The sequence below is a fragment of the Pyxicephalus adspersus genome, chromosome 4, assembly GCF_032062135.1.
Source record: "Pyxicephalus adspersus chromosome 4, UCB_Pads_2.0, whole genome shotgun sequence".
NCBI lineage: Eukaryota > Metazoa > Chordata > Amphibia > Anura > Pyxicephalidae > Pyxicephalus > Pyxicephalus adspersus.
In genome coordinates this window covers 17,086,927-17,102,871 of record NC_092861.1, presented here as the reverse complement: position 1 = coordinate 17,102,871, position 15,945 = coordinate 17,086,927, and the positions used below count along the sequence as shown (strand labels likewise).

Genomic DNA, 15,945 nt, shown 5'->3' with positions numbered 1-15,945 from the left:
AATATGCCACCAGGCACAGCTGGCATGAGCCAAAAGACACTACTACTGCAGAGGTGTCTGGCTAGCCCAGTGCATCTCACTACAGACAGGACCCCTGATTGCTGCATGCATTGATCATCCATCACCGGCTGTCCCAGGTGTCACTCCACAGCCGGCCTCCAGTATTGTGCACCGCCAATCAATGACCATATCCATCTGCCACTGACGAGGAGTCTGGTGGCTATTAAGCTAAGTTTATGTCTTGGTGCCACACTGGCTTGAGGCTACTCCATATTACAAAACTCTGCCTATAGTGTTTAAAGCCATTATAAAGCCATTACAATGAAATCTAAAATCCCCAAACACATTTATCTTACATTCAAAGTTATCTTGTTCCCCCCCTCCCTGACCTAAACGTACCCACCCTAGTGTTCTCCCCACTGGGTAGGTAGAAGCTGTAGGTGGGTGATGGCTCCTGTTTTGAGACCCAACTTTTCAGTAATCACTCTAAAACAGCCGAGCGGTTACTGAAAAGTGCCGGGTGGTGTGCCCTGTTAAAAGGGGCTGGGGGGAACACTGCACCCTACCCATCTACCAATGAGTACTGGGATAATGTCACTTTACTTCATATAACATTTTCTTTATACAGTTCATGGTACTTATAGCACGGTTTTTGCACTTCTGAAATAAATCTGCCATTAAAAATTGCATGATTTGGCAGAGTAGCCTTGATCAGGGGCAGGGTTTAGAGTGCAATGCTTTTTGTGAACAGTACCTTTAATCTGTTTCTTTGAGAGCTGCGTAATATAGTGGTCTATACAACTGAGGAGAATAAAAAATGTAAAAAAAATGCATATCATTTTCTATGAAATCCATCTCGAAAACACTCAATTTTATGTTTACCGCAACAATTTTGCAAGCCTATAATTACTAAATTTTCCCTTGCATACAACCTGTTTCTGATATATCACTGCCATGACAAAATACGCAGTGTGGTTTGCTTAAAATAATGCAATGTTTCAAAACAGAAAAATCCACTGGCCTAGTAATAAAAAAAAGGGGGGATATATAAAAAAAAATTGGTTGAGCCAAGGAAGCTTCTCTGTTTTTGGCAGGCCGCCATTTTGTATGTCACCGCTAGAACTCCACATGCTAGGACAATGTACATGTCGCTCTATAAAACCACAAGACAACAGATGTTCGTATTCATGTGCGCCGGTGACCACAGAGGTAATAGATGTTGTTAGACATGCCTCTCCGAGACCACAAAGATCACGTTGCTAAATGTGAAGAAAGCTTTGCTAGGTTTCCCAGACACGAGAAGTCAAAACAGAGCTAGGAGGCGTTCAGCTACGTTATCTACAGGGACAACATGGAGTACTGAGTAGCTCGACAAGCCATATTTTATAGACTAGACTTATGTGTGTCTTCAGAGAGTTTCTATGCTTTCTGATCCCGGTTCCATACAATAAATAATTCCTCCAACATAAATATCGCAGCTGTGCTTCAGTTAGCATATAGATGCTTTTCACAGAGAGCTGAAGCCTGGACCTGGGCCACCATTTGTATTTAGATATTGTGAGAAGGTTCTCATGTCAATAATACCTTAGGGAACCCACCTTGGAAAAACGAAACGCTGAGTTCATAACATCCAAACAGTGAGAAAGATCTTTGGTGGTTGACAAGCACACGAAAGATAAAAATATTTTACAGTAACCACTAAAGGGGATTTAAAAGAAAAATTGAAATATGGATAAGAAGGAAAATATATGACGGAGAATGTGTTGGGTGCAGCAACCAATCATTTTACCCTATTACACCTCTGTGATTCTTTTTTAATTTTCACAAAAAAAGCAATAAACTAAATGTGTCAGCTAAAAGCACATCTAAAAATAGTGAATGGTAATACCAATGGAAATATAAGTTAACTCATTAAAAATGTTACTTATATTGCATTTTCTGTTCAGCTAATCATTTCCATCAGCTATTTATTTCTAGATTAGATGTTCCCTAGATAATGAACAGGCAGAAATGAATAGAGGTGGGCATGTTTGAACTGGGAAGCTGGAGCCCACCAAAGGTCATGAGAAGAGCCGACCAGGAAGAGAGAAGGAGGGTCCATCAGAGGAAGGGAGAAGGAGGGTCCACCAGAGGAAGTAAGAATGAGCATCCACCAAAAGAAGTGAGAAGAAGGATCCACCAGAGGAAGGGAGAAGGAGGGTCCACCAGAGAAAGTGAGGAGGAGCCACCAGGGGAAGTGAGAAGGAGGGTCCACCAGAGGAAGTAAGAATGAGCGTCCACCAGAAGAAGTGAGAAGGAGGATCCACCAAAGGATGTGGGAAGCAGGGTCCAGCAGAGGAAGAGAGAAGCAGGTTCTGCCAGAGGAATTGAGGAGGGAGTACTAAGGGAAGTGAGGAGGAGGGTCTACCAGAGGAAGTGAAGAGGGACCACTAGGGGAAGTGAGAAGGAGGGTCCACCAGAGGAAGTAAGAATGAGCGTCCACCAGAAGAAGTGAGAAGGAGGATCCACCAGAGGAAGTGGGAAGCAGGGTCCAGCAGAGGAAGAGAGAAGCAGGATCTGCCAGAGGAATTGAGGAGGGAGTACTAAGGGAAGTGAGGTGGAGGGTCTACCAGAGGAAGTGAGGAGGGACCACTAGGGGAAGTGAGAAGGAGGGTCCACCAAAGGAATTGAAGAGGGACCAGTAGGGGAAGTGAGAAGGAGGGTCTACCAGAGGAAGTGAGGAGGCACTAGTAAGGGAAGTGGAAGGATGGTCTACCAGAGGAAGTGAGGAGGGACCACTAGGGGAAGTGAGAAGGAGGGTCCACCAGAGGAAGTGAGGTGGGACCACTAGGAGAAGTGAGAAGGAGGGTCTACCAGAGGAAGTGAGGAGGGACTACTAAGGGAAGTGAGAAGGATGGTCTACCAGAGGAAGTGAGGAGGGACCACTAGGGGAAGTGAGAAGGAGGGTCTACCAGAGGAAGTGAGGTGGGACCACTAGGGGAAGTGAGAAGGAGGGTCTACCAGAGGAAGTGANGACCACTAGGGGAAGTGAGAAGGAGGGTCTACCAGAGGAAGTGAGGTGGGACCACTAGGGGAAGTGAGAAGGAGGGTCTACCAGAGGAAGTGAGGAGGGACCACTAGGGGAAGTGAGAAGGAGGGTCTACCAGAGGAAGTGAGGAGGGACTACTAAGGGAAGTGAGAAGGAGGGTCTACCAGAGGAAGTGAAGAGGGACCAGTAGGGGAAGTGAGAAGGAGGGTCTACCAGAGGAAGTAAGGAGGGACCACTAGGGGAAGTGAGAAGGAGGGTCCACCAGAGGAAGTGAGGTGGGACCACCATAAAAATGAGACAAAATGCTCACCAGAGGAAGTGAGAAGGACGACCTACCAGAGAAAGTTAGACAGAGGGCCAAGGGAGGGAATTAAGAAGGAGGGCCCACTAGAGGAAGTAGGAAAGGAGGGCCTATCAGAGAAAGTGAAAATGAGCACCTACCAGAGGAAATGTGAAGGAGGTCCCACGAGATGAAGGGAGAAGAAGGATCCACAATGAGGATGTGAGAATGGCACTTCTGTTGATTACTGTTTTGAATGTTTGCAATAATGGCTGCATTTTGAGTCCTAGGTCTAAACTCAAGTCTAGGCAGTTTTTCTGTTTGTTTTATTTAGATAAAGGCAAACACATCAATTCATATTATGATCTGTTTATATTTCATTATATACATACTTTGTATAATCAGTTAATAAAAAGTAACATCTAGTTTGACTGAAAAAGCAGCCTTCAGATTTCTCCTTTGTTCAGCAGACACTTAAATTGTTACTCTGAATTGCATTTCATTAATGAACCTTTTCATTTTACTGGGCTGTCAACACAGGTATGCACCCTATGGGAAGGCATAGTGGTGTCATTCTAAATATTGGCATAACAATTTTCCCTGATTTTCTATGTAGAAAGCCTTACATTTAAAGATATTACCCGGTTGTGTTAGATGTACTGCATGATCAGTGTTCCCCCCACTGCCCCACTGCACAATGTGATAGAAGGGAGGAACAGTGGAGTCCTCATTGTTTACCACTAGGTATCAATCAACTCAGAAGGCTGAGGACATCTTATAGCAAAAAGGAGGCAATGGACGGGACATTTCTGGATAAAGATTGAGTATTGCAGCCCCAGCATTTTCTATAGCACCTAGGGGAGTTTTTAATAAAATAAAAAATAGGTTGTTGGACGTGCCTTTGCCACAGCCTACTTGCAAAGCTAACTTTAGTTTGCTTTTGTATTTAGTGATAAAAGAACTTGCAGCACATAAACATAAAAATAATATAGCAAAGACCTTGCATTCCAGAACGCAACACATTCCGACAATTACACATTACAATTATATTTATATAGTGATGGCCTTTTACACAGTTCATGTCACTAACTGTCCCTCAAAGGGGCTCACAATCTACCGTAGTCATAAGTCATTACCAATGCATAAGCCCAATTTTTAGGGGAAGCTATTTAACCCAACTGCATGGTTTGGGAACTTGGGGGAAAATCCACGCAAACACGGGGAGAACATACAAACTTCTTACAGATATTATCCTGTCTGAGATTTGAACCTGGAACCTAAAGCTGCAAAAAAAAGAGTTCTATCCACTGGGCCAAATATGCCACCATGGTTTTGAAGGAGGATGGGTCAAAAAACAAGACTTTTTTTAAGATTTTGGTTAGAGTTGATATTCATTCACCTATAATTAGTATGCTAGTCATATAAAGCTTAGAGAGTACAGGTCCTTATTAGGACATCTAAAGAAAACATTGAAATTTGTGAATACATTGTTTAGACTTTTCTTTATTCCCATTACCTGAAACTGACACCACTTTCACCAATGTGCAGATCTGTTATTTCTGGAAGATGGTGAGCAATTTACAAGCCGTAGGGAGTGTTTGATTAAACTTTTTCCTGGAATGATAGGACAAGAATTACAATTATAGATTAACTGGATGTTTCTGCCAATTTCAGAAGAAGCCATTTGTAAGAAAGTCCCCGGACACTCCTCCAATTTACAACAAGCTTGCAGCAAATGCCGGCACTTACAGAATGCTATGCCAGAAGTATCTATGGTTGTTGCTAAGATGTATAAAGCGAGTGTTAAAACTTAGGACATCATGTTAAGTATTCATTTCTTTGTGCTGCTTAGCCAAACATAATTATCTGCTATTTAAAGATTCAGTTCACACCACAGTGATATTTCCAACTTTGGTTGATAATAGAGAGGGGGATCACCTCCTATATGTGTCTCAAGGTCTCCACTGTTGAGATCCTAGTTCCTGGACATTGCAAGCAGATCCTACTCTTCTTTATTAGTGTTTCATATACTTAAAATCATGCAGCATGCAACAGAAGAAGGTGGAACTCACAATGGTGGATGGCCCCAAAGACCCCAAATACCAGTGGATAGAACCAGAATTAGAGTTAATGGCAAAGAGCTTATTGCTGGAGGTTACAAGAAATATAAAAGTCAGAGCTGACTCAGCCCACCATAGAACTATTATTTTACAACTGGATGGATTTACCCTTTAAATCAGCTTTTGTGACCTTTTTCACACCCTTGAAATAATTTCTAAGTCCTAATAGAACCATGCTATCAGTACTTTATCCACAGCTCACAGTATATTAGCTTATTGGTCATTGGGATTTCCTCCTACATTGTTAATCAGTAGAAAGAATGTCATCCATACACATAGCTCATTGGTTAAACTGACCTGAGACGCTGACCAGCAACCCCTGGAGGAACCCTGGTTGAGAAACACAACCACCCTAAATCTTTATAATGACTGGCCATCACTGGCCTCCCTCAGCCCTGTTACTGTGGACGAAGTCTCCTCTCTTCTCTCATCATCTCCATCTACTACCTGTCCACTTGACCCAATTCCCTCTGATCTACTCTGTGCCCATTCCTCCACCCTGGCCCCTGCCCTAACCAAACTATTTACCCTCTCCCTTTCTACATGCCATAATTCTCCCTATCCTGAGGAAAACCATCACTGGACCCCTCCCTACCTTCAAGCTACTGTCCTATCTCCCTTCTCCTATATGTTTCCAAACTTTTTGACGCCTTGTCTACAAAAGACTCACCGATTACCTGAGCACCAACTCTCTCGTTGACCCTCTTTAGTCTGGTTTTCAAGCTGCCCATTCCACTGAAACAGCCCTTACTAAAGTGGCCAATGAACTCATCAGAGCTAAGTCCCAAGGCAACGTTTTCCTCCTCCTTCTCCTTGATCTTTCCTCTGCTTTTGACACTGTTGATCACCCCCCTTCTAATAAAAATCATGCGCTCCATTGGTATCTGTGACACCGCTCTCTCTTGGTTTGCTTTCTATCTGTCTGACCGCTCCTTTCAAGTTTCTTTCAATGGTCCCAAAGGTCCAATGGCTACCTGTCCCCAGAGACCACCAAACTCCTTGTACATGCTCTTATCATCTTTCATCTGGACTAATGTAACCTCCTCCTCTCTGGTATTCCACTAACCCGACTCTCTCCTCTACAATCTATTATGAATGCTGCAGCCAGACTCATCCATCTTTCCCACCGCTCCCTCTCTTTGTAGTTCTCTTTCTTGGATTCCATTTCACCTTAGAATCATATTCAAGCTCCTGTGCTTTGTTTTCAAATCTCTCCACAGTTCACTTACCTTTCTGGTAAAAAAAATACTCCCCCAGCCGATCTCTCCGCTCCTCCGATGACCTACTAATGACTTTCTCACTCCTAACCACCTCACACGCTCGGCTCCAAGATATTTCCTACAGCTGCCCCAACTCTCTGGAATGGTCTCCCTCGTCCTATTGGGCTTGCTCCTACTTTCTGCTCATTTAAAAGAGCACTCAAAACCCATTTTTTCAAACTTGCCTACCCATCTTCTTCTGTCTCCTAAACCCTCACTACTTCCCACCACTACATATCTCCCCTCCTATTGTGTGTTACTTTCCCCACCTCCTAGATTGTAAGCTTTTGGGGGCAGGGTCCTCTCCTCCTCCTGTGTCACTGTCTGTATCTGTCTGTCATTTGCAGCCCCTATTTATTGTACAGTGCTGCGTAATATGTTGATGCTATATAAATCCTCTTTATTATAATAATATTATTAATAAATAGCCACGTAAAGTAACTATTACTATAGAAAATTGCTCCTATTGAAGCATATGTGCACTCATGTTTCCAAATTCCTTTGTTATTGAACTACATTGCAGTGCTGAGGGATCTTATACTGAAATCTACTGGAAAACCAACACTTCCAGGAGTGTCAGTCTTCTATGTCCCCTGCAGTCCTGCACTTCTCGTTGGTTCCTCTCTCTAACTTCCACTTAATACAGAAGACAATAGGGAATTGGAGGTCAAAAGGAAAAACCTTTGAGAGCATTGGGGACCCAGAAGATTGCTACTGCCAGATCCTCAACTGAGATCAGCAGCTAGGTGGCTATGTCCTATCGTATATGCCAGACATGCTTTGGATCTTTCAGAATGTAATGATGATGCCCTCTTCAACCAAATGTGATGCAGAGGGCTTAACGTTCCATGCCAAAAAACCTCTTAGGCTGCTCAGCCACCTAAATATTTAAGTACACATTTGTCTATCTATCTACAAAGCCTATCTTTGTCTATGAGAACTCCTGGTTTTAGGTTCTTGACTATCTATCGCAAGGTACATGCTACACATTCATTCGTTTAATTTATTATGTTTAATCTAAATACCACCAAAACCAAATTCAGTTTTACATAAACTCTGGTACAATCAAATTCTTCTTACAATGATAGGTAGCACGATTGGCAAAAGGTAAGCATTCTGGCCTTTGCATTGCTGGGTTCCAGGTTCAAATCTTGGCCAGGACACTATTTGCATGGAGTTTGTAGGTTCTCCCTGTGTTTGCATGGGTTTCCTCCAAAAACATGCAGTTAGGTTAATTGGCTCCCCCCAAATTGGTCTTAGACTGTGTTAATGACATATGATGGTAGGGACATTAGATTGTGAGCTCCTTTGGGGGACAGCTAGTGATATGACTATGAACTTTGTAAAGCTCTGCATAATATGTCAGCACTATATAATTACCGGGTAATAAAAATAATATTAATAATGTCATACCTGTAAAAGCACCAATTGTTTGATGTCTTATATCTCATTATTTTAGTCTCCAATTCTCCAACAAGGCCATAAGGTAATAATTTGAACCTGACCCAATATAACTATGCAAAGACTTCAACATTCAAAACACAATTATTTATTCTCATTCATTGGCCCCTATAAAACACAGAGAAGACGTGAGATAAACCATATGTAGTTGCATTTTGAATGACATCTGTGACTATCCCTATAAAAATGTTGTTTTAAATGTATCTTCTATCTCTTAATTGTCTGCCTACAACCAGATGCAAAACACATTGTATGGAAGGTGCCTAATGCAGCCCAAGTTCCTGTCTTCTGTATATCAAAGTGTTTTATCAGTTCTGCATATTTCAGTTGTCCCTTCCAGACAGTCTGAGTGCAGACCAGTAAAAAGGGATTTTATGCTTTTTTCCCCAATACCTTGTGTTCAGCTGCCACCTGGTGGCCACATAAAGGTATTGCCTCACTGCTGTGTTTGTGCCTAAGTCAAGGTCTATCTTTTCCCATATTTGAACTCTAGAGTAGAACAAACAAGACTTCCTATTGTTTAGTGGGGAAGAAATAATTTTAATGAAAATATAAGGTAAGTTAAAATATAAGAGGTTTTGGAAGAATAAAGAAATAGCATAGTTGGCATGTTCAGCCTCAAGCTTGGAAAGAGCAAATTGCAGGATAAGCTGGAGATCAAGAATAAAAAACCCCAACTGAAGCACTCTGTAAATAGCTGCTAAATTATTTTGTGTGGCATTACTGATTTCCTGCAGCCTCTTTGCACTTTGTGTCTAAATGCATGTATCAAAGGGAATGGCTGCAGGTTTCCTAATAGTAATAACAGTGGGCGATACTCAGGGCTGAACTTTTTGGCCACAATTCCAAAAGGTACCTTCGGTGCAAAAACAACATTTTCCATCACCAAAAGAACACCATCCCTACAGTAAAGCATGGTGGTGGCAGTATCATGATTTGAGATTGCTTTTCTTTAACTAGAACTGGAACATTAGTCAAGGGGGAATAAATTATGAACAGTTCCAAATATCAGTCATTTTTGGCCCAAAGTCTTCAAGTGTCTGCTAGAAAGAAGAGGAATTTGACAGTACAACACGACAATGACTCCAAGCATACATCCAAATCAACAAAAGAACGGTTTCATCATAAGAAAATGAATGTTTGGGAATGGCCCAGCCAGAGCCCAGACCTAAATCCAATAGAAAACCTGTGGGGTGACCCGAAGATGGCTGTGCATAAGAGATTTCTTCACAATCTAACAGATTTGGGGCATTTTACCAAGGAAGAGCGAGCAAGATATGCCATGCTGATAGACACCGACCCAAGAAGACTGAATGCTGGAAATAAATCAGAAGCTGCTCCAACAAAGTATTAGTTTATGGATGAGTACATGTATTCAACCAGCTTATTGTATGTTTTTTTTTTTTTTTCTTTTTATGTTTTTCTCCTAACAGTATGGTTTGAATTGTATTGCATTGGTTAGAGGTGGAGAAAGTTTGGAAATGATTTATTGTGGTCTCATTTTTTATATCACAAAAACCCGGCATTTTACAAGCGGTGTGTACACTTTATATTTTCACTATACACGTCAGGGGGTGGCCTTAGTTTACATTTGCTATTTGTATTTCCTTTTAGGTCTGAATGTCTTTGCATTGTTCTTCCCCAGGACATTCTATGACTTAAAGTTCACCAAAACTCATCTTGAAACAAACTCCTAAAACCTGGAACAGTGCTGTGATTTCTTCGTAAGCCCCCACAGCCTGTTCTTGGTGTTGAGAGCATTTTTGGGGCTGATTCAGTAAAACCAATCTGTTTTTAATCTGCTTCTAAAAGTAAATCTCCCTAGTAATGCAGAGTAAGGTAATACCTGCCATACCCAATTGGCTAACACTAATGACAGCCACAGACCGCATTTGCAGCGCTGCTTAATTTCTCTTTTGACGCGATTATCTAGGAGAAAGCTTTATTGCCAGTGTCACGACGTTTCAGAATTTGGATGCTCCTGCCTGTTGTGATTTATCCTGGTGCTATGCCAGAATGGCTGTGTTCAGGGATATCTAAGTCATGATACAATGCTTGTACATATCAGGAACAGCTCAAACGCTGTTTATTAACCGTGCAGAAATGCCAGCTCGCCTGATCCACGCTGAAGTCATCGCTGCAGACAACCTATGTGTCACAAATGGGAAATTTACTCAATATACGCCTTGTAATTTATCTGGATCAGACTCCATCTTCATTTATTTTTCTAACTCTGTAAATTGTAAATTGGTTGTGGTGCATGTAATGTTCAGCACATTGGAGATGCCAAGCTGCGGACATCTTGAGACAAACCTGAACATAGTTGGTTGCCTTCAGAAACTGCAATGTCTGCATCTGTATCTAATTATTATGGTCGCTTTTTAAAAATAGTTTTTTGATTATCTAGTAAAGGTGAATGGTTGCAAATGAATAGGTGCTATTCTTGTATCTGACCAGCAGGTGGAGCTTTATGCTTCTTTTCACCTTTTCTCCAGTGCTGTTGAAAGATTTCAATAGCTCAAGTTCATAATTACAACCCTAGCAGAAAAATTTCTTCTCTGCCCACCACTTTACACAATATTCTTGTATCTGGCCAGCAGGTAGAGCTTTAGGCTCCTTTTCACTTTTTGTCCAATGAAAAAATCCTGCTGTTCAATAGCTCAAGTTTAAATTTACACACGTGGCAGAAAAATATTGTGGAGATTTTTCAGATTTTGAACAGGCAAACATTAGATAGTCACATGAGTATGTTACAAATTTGATTGCAATTTCAATTATTTATTTCAATTCAAATATCAATGAACTTAATAGGTACCCTCCTACCCCCCATTAGAAGAAACAGTTTCTGTGTAATTGCCCACCAGTTCTGGCATTACAACGGCATTTTATTAGGATTTCAATCAAGACGTCTTCTGCATCTTACATCTTGTTTTTTTGACCATTGGACGCCCTTGTGTATTGCAGTGATAGGTAAACCACCCAGAAGTGTCAGAGGATTAAGATTCCTTTACCAATGTAGCCATTTATTGGTGAAGACCAGCAGCAAGGGGAGACATGTATTTAAAAAATGAATAATTGTAAATATTCTTGTTTTTTTAAAGTACCCAAGACTTCATCATGTTATCTTTAGTGCTTTGTTCTCTTCGGGAAATTTCCCTTTGTTACCTGTCCTGAAGACACAAGGAAAGGTGATAGGAAATCTCCCCAAAGTGATAGTAATTCCCCTATATGACAGTTGTTATTAAGATATGTACCCACACTGGACCTCTGGTCATAACTCTAAAGTTAGATTTGATATCAGAGGTTAGTACATTGGATTCCAGGTATCAAGCTGTGGTATCCAGCTGTGGTATCAGAGCCTATAAATGAAATGAACACATACCGCTGTCCCATGCACCTATATACGTACAAATATATACACCAAACCAGGAGATAAATCTATTTACTACGCCCACAATTGTTTGTCTTATTTATATAAAGAAATGGTAGCTATAAATTAAACACTGAAGTAGTACAACATGCCCCTTTCTTCTGGAAATAAAGATTTAGTCTAACACATTATTGCTGATAGCATATATCTTATTATTATAGGGTAAGTTGGCAAATTAGCAGCCGAATCATTTGCTGACTTTTTTTTTTGTTTGGCTAACTAGATAAAGTTCATACCCAGAGCAGTTCTGCTCATTTCCCCTTTAAAGTTTTACTTTCCCTGTAGCGGTTTTCATCATACTTCAATCTTAGTACAGTCTTTTATGGCTTCACCTGCCAAAGGAGTAATGTTTCTGTACATCCAGTCATAACTTTTGTATTCACAGTCCATGCTTTTTAGAAGAGGGGACCAGATTTTAATCAGTAACACTTACAGGTCTTGTTCCTGGCCCAGCCAGTGCTTGGATGGTAAAGGAGCAGCCGAATGGTGAGTTTCTATTGTTGCCAGCATACGGTATCAAGCACAATTAAATGACTACTTCCCTATCAGTATGAATTGTTAAAGCAAAATGGTTGTTACCAGGCACATAAACTGCTTGCATTTATAACTTTAGTGAGCACTTTAAATTACCCTTTCTACCCCCTGTATACTGTCCTTCAGAATTTTTTGTAAATTACACAAATGCTGTACTATGTAATCCATTTCTTAACCATGTGATCAGGGGCTGCAAACATGCCATCCTCAGAACCCAGAAGTTTACTGTCTCTGCCGGTCTTTGTGACTAGTAACCAACACGAGGCAGGGAGTATCAATGCAAGGAAGAGAGGGACTCCACTGATCTCCAAGCTTTGCACCCTGCTTATCCCTAGTGGTACACAAGGTCCTCATACTCTGCAGACATGGGGTACAATATAGGTGCAGGTAACCCTTTCACTGTACCATTTACTAAAATCAGCACGTTTCCATTTACTAACCTTTGTTATCAGTTCTCAATAACTCACACTTCTTAGTTTTTCTGTGTTACATCTGTGCTTGTGGAGTCACAACATAGGAAGTACAATTGTGTAGTACCATAACTTTCTGAACTGCATTGTGACTCCAGTGACTGGAGAATGATGAATTTCAGAAAGAAACAGGGAACTTTCCAGACTGCAACTCTGCCTCTCAATCATTGGATCAGCAGAAAGCCATTATTGGACCAACTGCATTTGCATGCAGACCACACTAGGAAATAAACTGTGTGTGTGAAATAAAAGTGTCCATGAGGACAGGAAGCAATTGGTAAAAATGTAAAGGACAGCACAGATGGTGAGAAGTGGGATGGATGATCCTTGTAGTTCTTCAGACTGGACATGAGATGTGCTCAAGATTGCTGCCGAAACTTCTAATGCTTGTTGTGTGGAAAGGACAGTTGGCAGGGAAATGGGACTAATTGCTTTTAAAACAGGATAGGACTATCTACAAGTCTGCAAAACAAGAAAGGTAAGACTGGAGATCAGCTTAAAAAAATGTATTTATGTATAAATTATTAGAAATCTTCATTACCTTATATTTTAGCTTTAAAACCAGTGTTGTGTCTTGGCAGCCCATCCCAAAATAGTTTGCTGCCTTACCCATTAACACACTGCACATACGTATGATCCATGACAGAACCAGCTGGTGGTGGTTAGACCACTCAGCACCAATCCAGAAACATAGATAAGAGAACTGTGCTGCTCTGCCACTGTAATGTAAATATTTAGTCATTTTAGATTCCAGAAAGCCTCTTTTTTTTCTCTTCTCTGTCCAGCATACTTTGCTTTATGCTGATCTTTGCATCTTCAAACTGAGGGTTTAGTTCTAATACTTTCTGAAAGTCCTTGATGGCTTCATCAAAAAATCCTGTTGGTAAAAAAAAGGTAAGAAATGTAAGTATGAAACAGATAGGGACCAATTACAGAGCCACCATAAGGAGGTACAAGGGATAGAAGGGGGCAACAAGTTTACATTGCACGGAGCCCAGAAATTTCTGATGTCTGCCCTAACCAAATGTCTTTCAATAATTCAGAATAGGTAATGATGACAAACAATTGAAGACAGATTTCTAGGGGTCACTGCAAGTTTTGTTTCCATTTTAAATAGGTCAATTTAAACAAAAACATATCTTACAAACTCAAGACAGCATATGTGGGTACTAAAATGGTTATAACAGGACCAAAATGTTTGGCAGATTTGGAACAGCTCTATCCAATGATGAGTTCTTTACTTGAGTTCCTAGGTCAGGGTACAGGTTTACTGGCTACATAGGGGTCCTTTCTGGATTTTGATGCAAATCTGATATACAAAAAATATAGCTGAACCTCTGTACCTGGGTAAACTTTAGATCGATATTCTTCTAAAGTGTATCCATATGATAGATTTCTGGATGGGGAACGACCTTGACCATTGACCAAGCCACATTGTTTTGCTGATACCTTAAGTAGGTTGGTTAATATTTGCAAAAAAGAGTGGTCCAGCACGCTAAGTTTAGAACTGGCTGGGCTTTCAGGCAAGTGAAGGACATTATTCATCAACATAAAAATATATATTTCCCTCTAGGTATTTTTTTAGAGTACATCTAGTGAGTCTGGCTTTTGTGTATGAGGTACAACAGACTACAGGATGCATATGTACAACCCAGCTACCAGTTTTTTACTTCATATCGTGGGGTTCACATATGTGGGTTACCTTTCCTCCATCTGAAAGCTATATGACCTGGTCTTCCACTCTGCTGAGAGTAAACAGCAGGACAGACAAATGTACTATCACTCTAAGCTTGTTACAAACTCCCATTTCCTGCAGTGATCCAAAAGTATATTGTTATCTGCCTGCTTCCTGCATTTCAGATGGATTCAGAGCTGCTTCACTAATATGGGCTTTGGCTTAAGTAAAACATAACTGCATAAAGATTTATTGAGGTCTGTAATCTATATAGAACAGTGTTTCTCAATCAGGGATGAAACAATAGGGGTTCCTCCAGAGGTTGCTAGGGGTACCAATAAGCAATTTGAACCTTTCAGGTCAGTTACTACTGACACCAATGATCTTTTTTTAGTGATATTCCTCACACTGACCAGAATTGTAAGAAGTATTCTTTTCACTGACCACCATTGCCACCATTAATCAGGCTAATAACAAGCATACACTACCAACACCAACAGCACCCACCTAAGCGATACAGGACCAAGCCTCTATTGTAATAGGGAACCTCGAAATTAGGGCTCACTTTTATTGCCTCTGTGTAGTCGTCCATTGCTTCATAGAAGTCAACCCGGAAATACTTAATCTGGCCCCTGTTATTGTAGGCAGTTGCTAAATCTTCAGACCTGCATTTGCTTCAGGAAACAAAGAAAAAAAAGTGTTACTTTAAAAGGAAAAAAAACGAACAAGGGTACATGATAGCAGGAGATAGTGGGAGAAAGAAAGAATGGCAGATTTGGCAGAACAACCTGAGAAGACATTGTACTCTCAGACATCATAAAAAATTCATATTATGACATAATGCAGCATTGGGGATGCTGGCTTTGTGTGTCTGGACAAATGTTAAATATGTAGGTGTGACCAAACAAAAAAAAGAAGATACAACATTAAATGCTGCCATCTTGACCTTTACAAGCAATTAAATAGTAAAAAAAAAAGTTTGTTTTCCAAATTACATCAATCTCTAAACACTCCCTATTGAAGGATTATATAACTAGTAAATCACTTTTTAGTTAGAATACTTTTTTGACAGGCAAAGTGCTGCAATTTATGGGGGAACCATACTAAGGAGGATTTGGCTATAATAAACATCCCTGGCTTTATTTAACAAGGCCTTTAGAAAAAGGGGGTGCGGATTGCCCATGTTATTTCATGGAACGCAGCCTCACATATTAAGTCCATAAATGACCTATCATTCTAGCTCACATCCAAGAGAACCTCTCAGAATCTGAATAGTCAGACACAAATCGTGCCAATCCACACAAAGGAGAATTCCAATTCTCTGCATGTCCTCAAGAAAAAAAAACAAAAACAATTCTAGGGTCTTTCACCGTTTTGCTTTGCAATAGTTGTGCAATAGTTATTAATTTAACTCTTCCATGTCTCTTGCTTTCACCGCTTTTCCATATCCCTACGCTGCCATTTTCCTGTTGAGCATCTGAAACCACCCTGTATCATACTTCTGCTTTTCCTCCTATGATCTTACACATATGTACTGAGATATCCAGCTCTTTCTATTGTAAAGTGAATCATCTCTGTCCACACAATTAACTACAATGGAAATGTGTCACCGCTCAAAGTGTGACCGGCCAAGGACCTACTTTGCTGCCTTGAAACTTTTACTTTCATTGCAGATTACAGAAAAAAAA

At 40.7% G+C, this 15,945-nt stretch overlaps 1 protein-coding gene across 2 annotated transcripts in view; it reads right to left on the bottom strand.

Moving 5' to 3' along the window:
- Positions 1-13,073: 13,073 nt before the first annotated feature.
- TTC32 (tetratricopeptide repeat domain 32) overlaps positions 13,074-15,945 on the bottom strand; it is a 7,549-nt gene continuing 4,677 nt past the window's right edge. For both annotated transcript variants that reach the window (XM_072407500.1, XM_072407499.1), the window contains 2 exons: positions 14,765-14,931; positions 13,074-13,459 (listed from right to left, as the gene is read on the bottom strand). In XM_072407500.1, the coding sequence (XP_072263601.1) occupies positions 13,326-13,459; positions 14,765-14,931 (301 nt within the window). In that variant the 3' untranslated portion in view covers positions 13,074-13,325. The remainder of the gene's footprint in view (positions 13,460-14,764; positions 14,932-15,945) is intronic.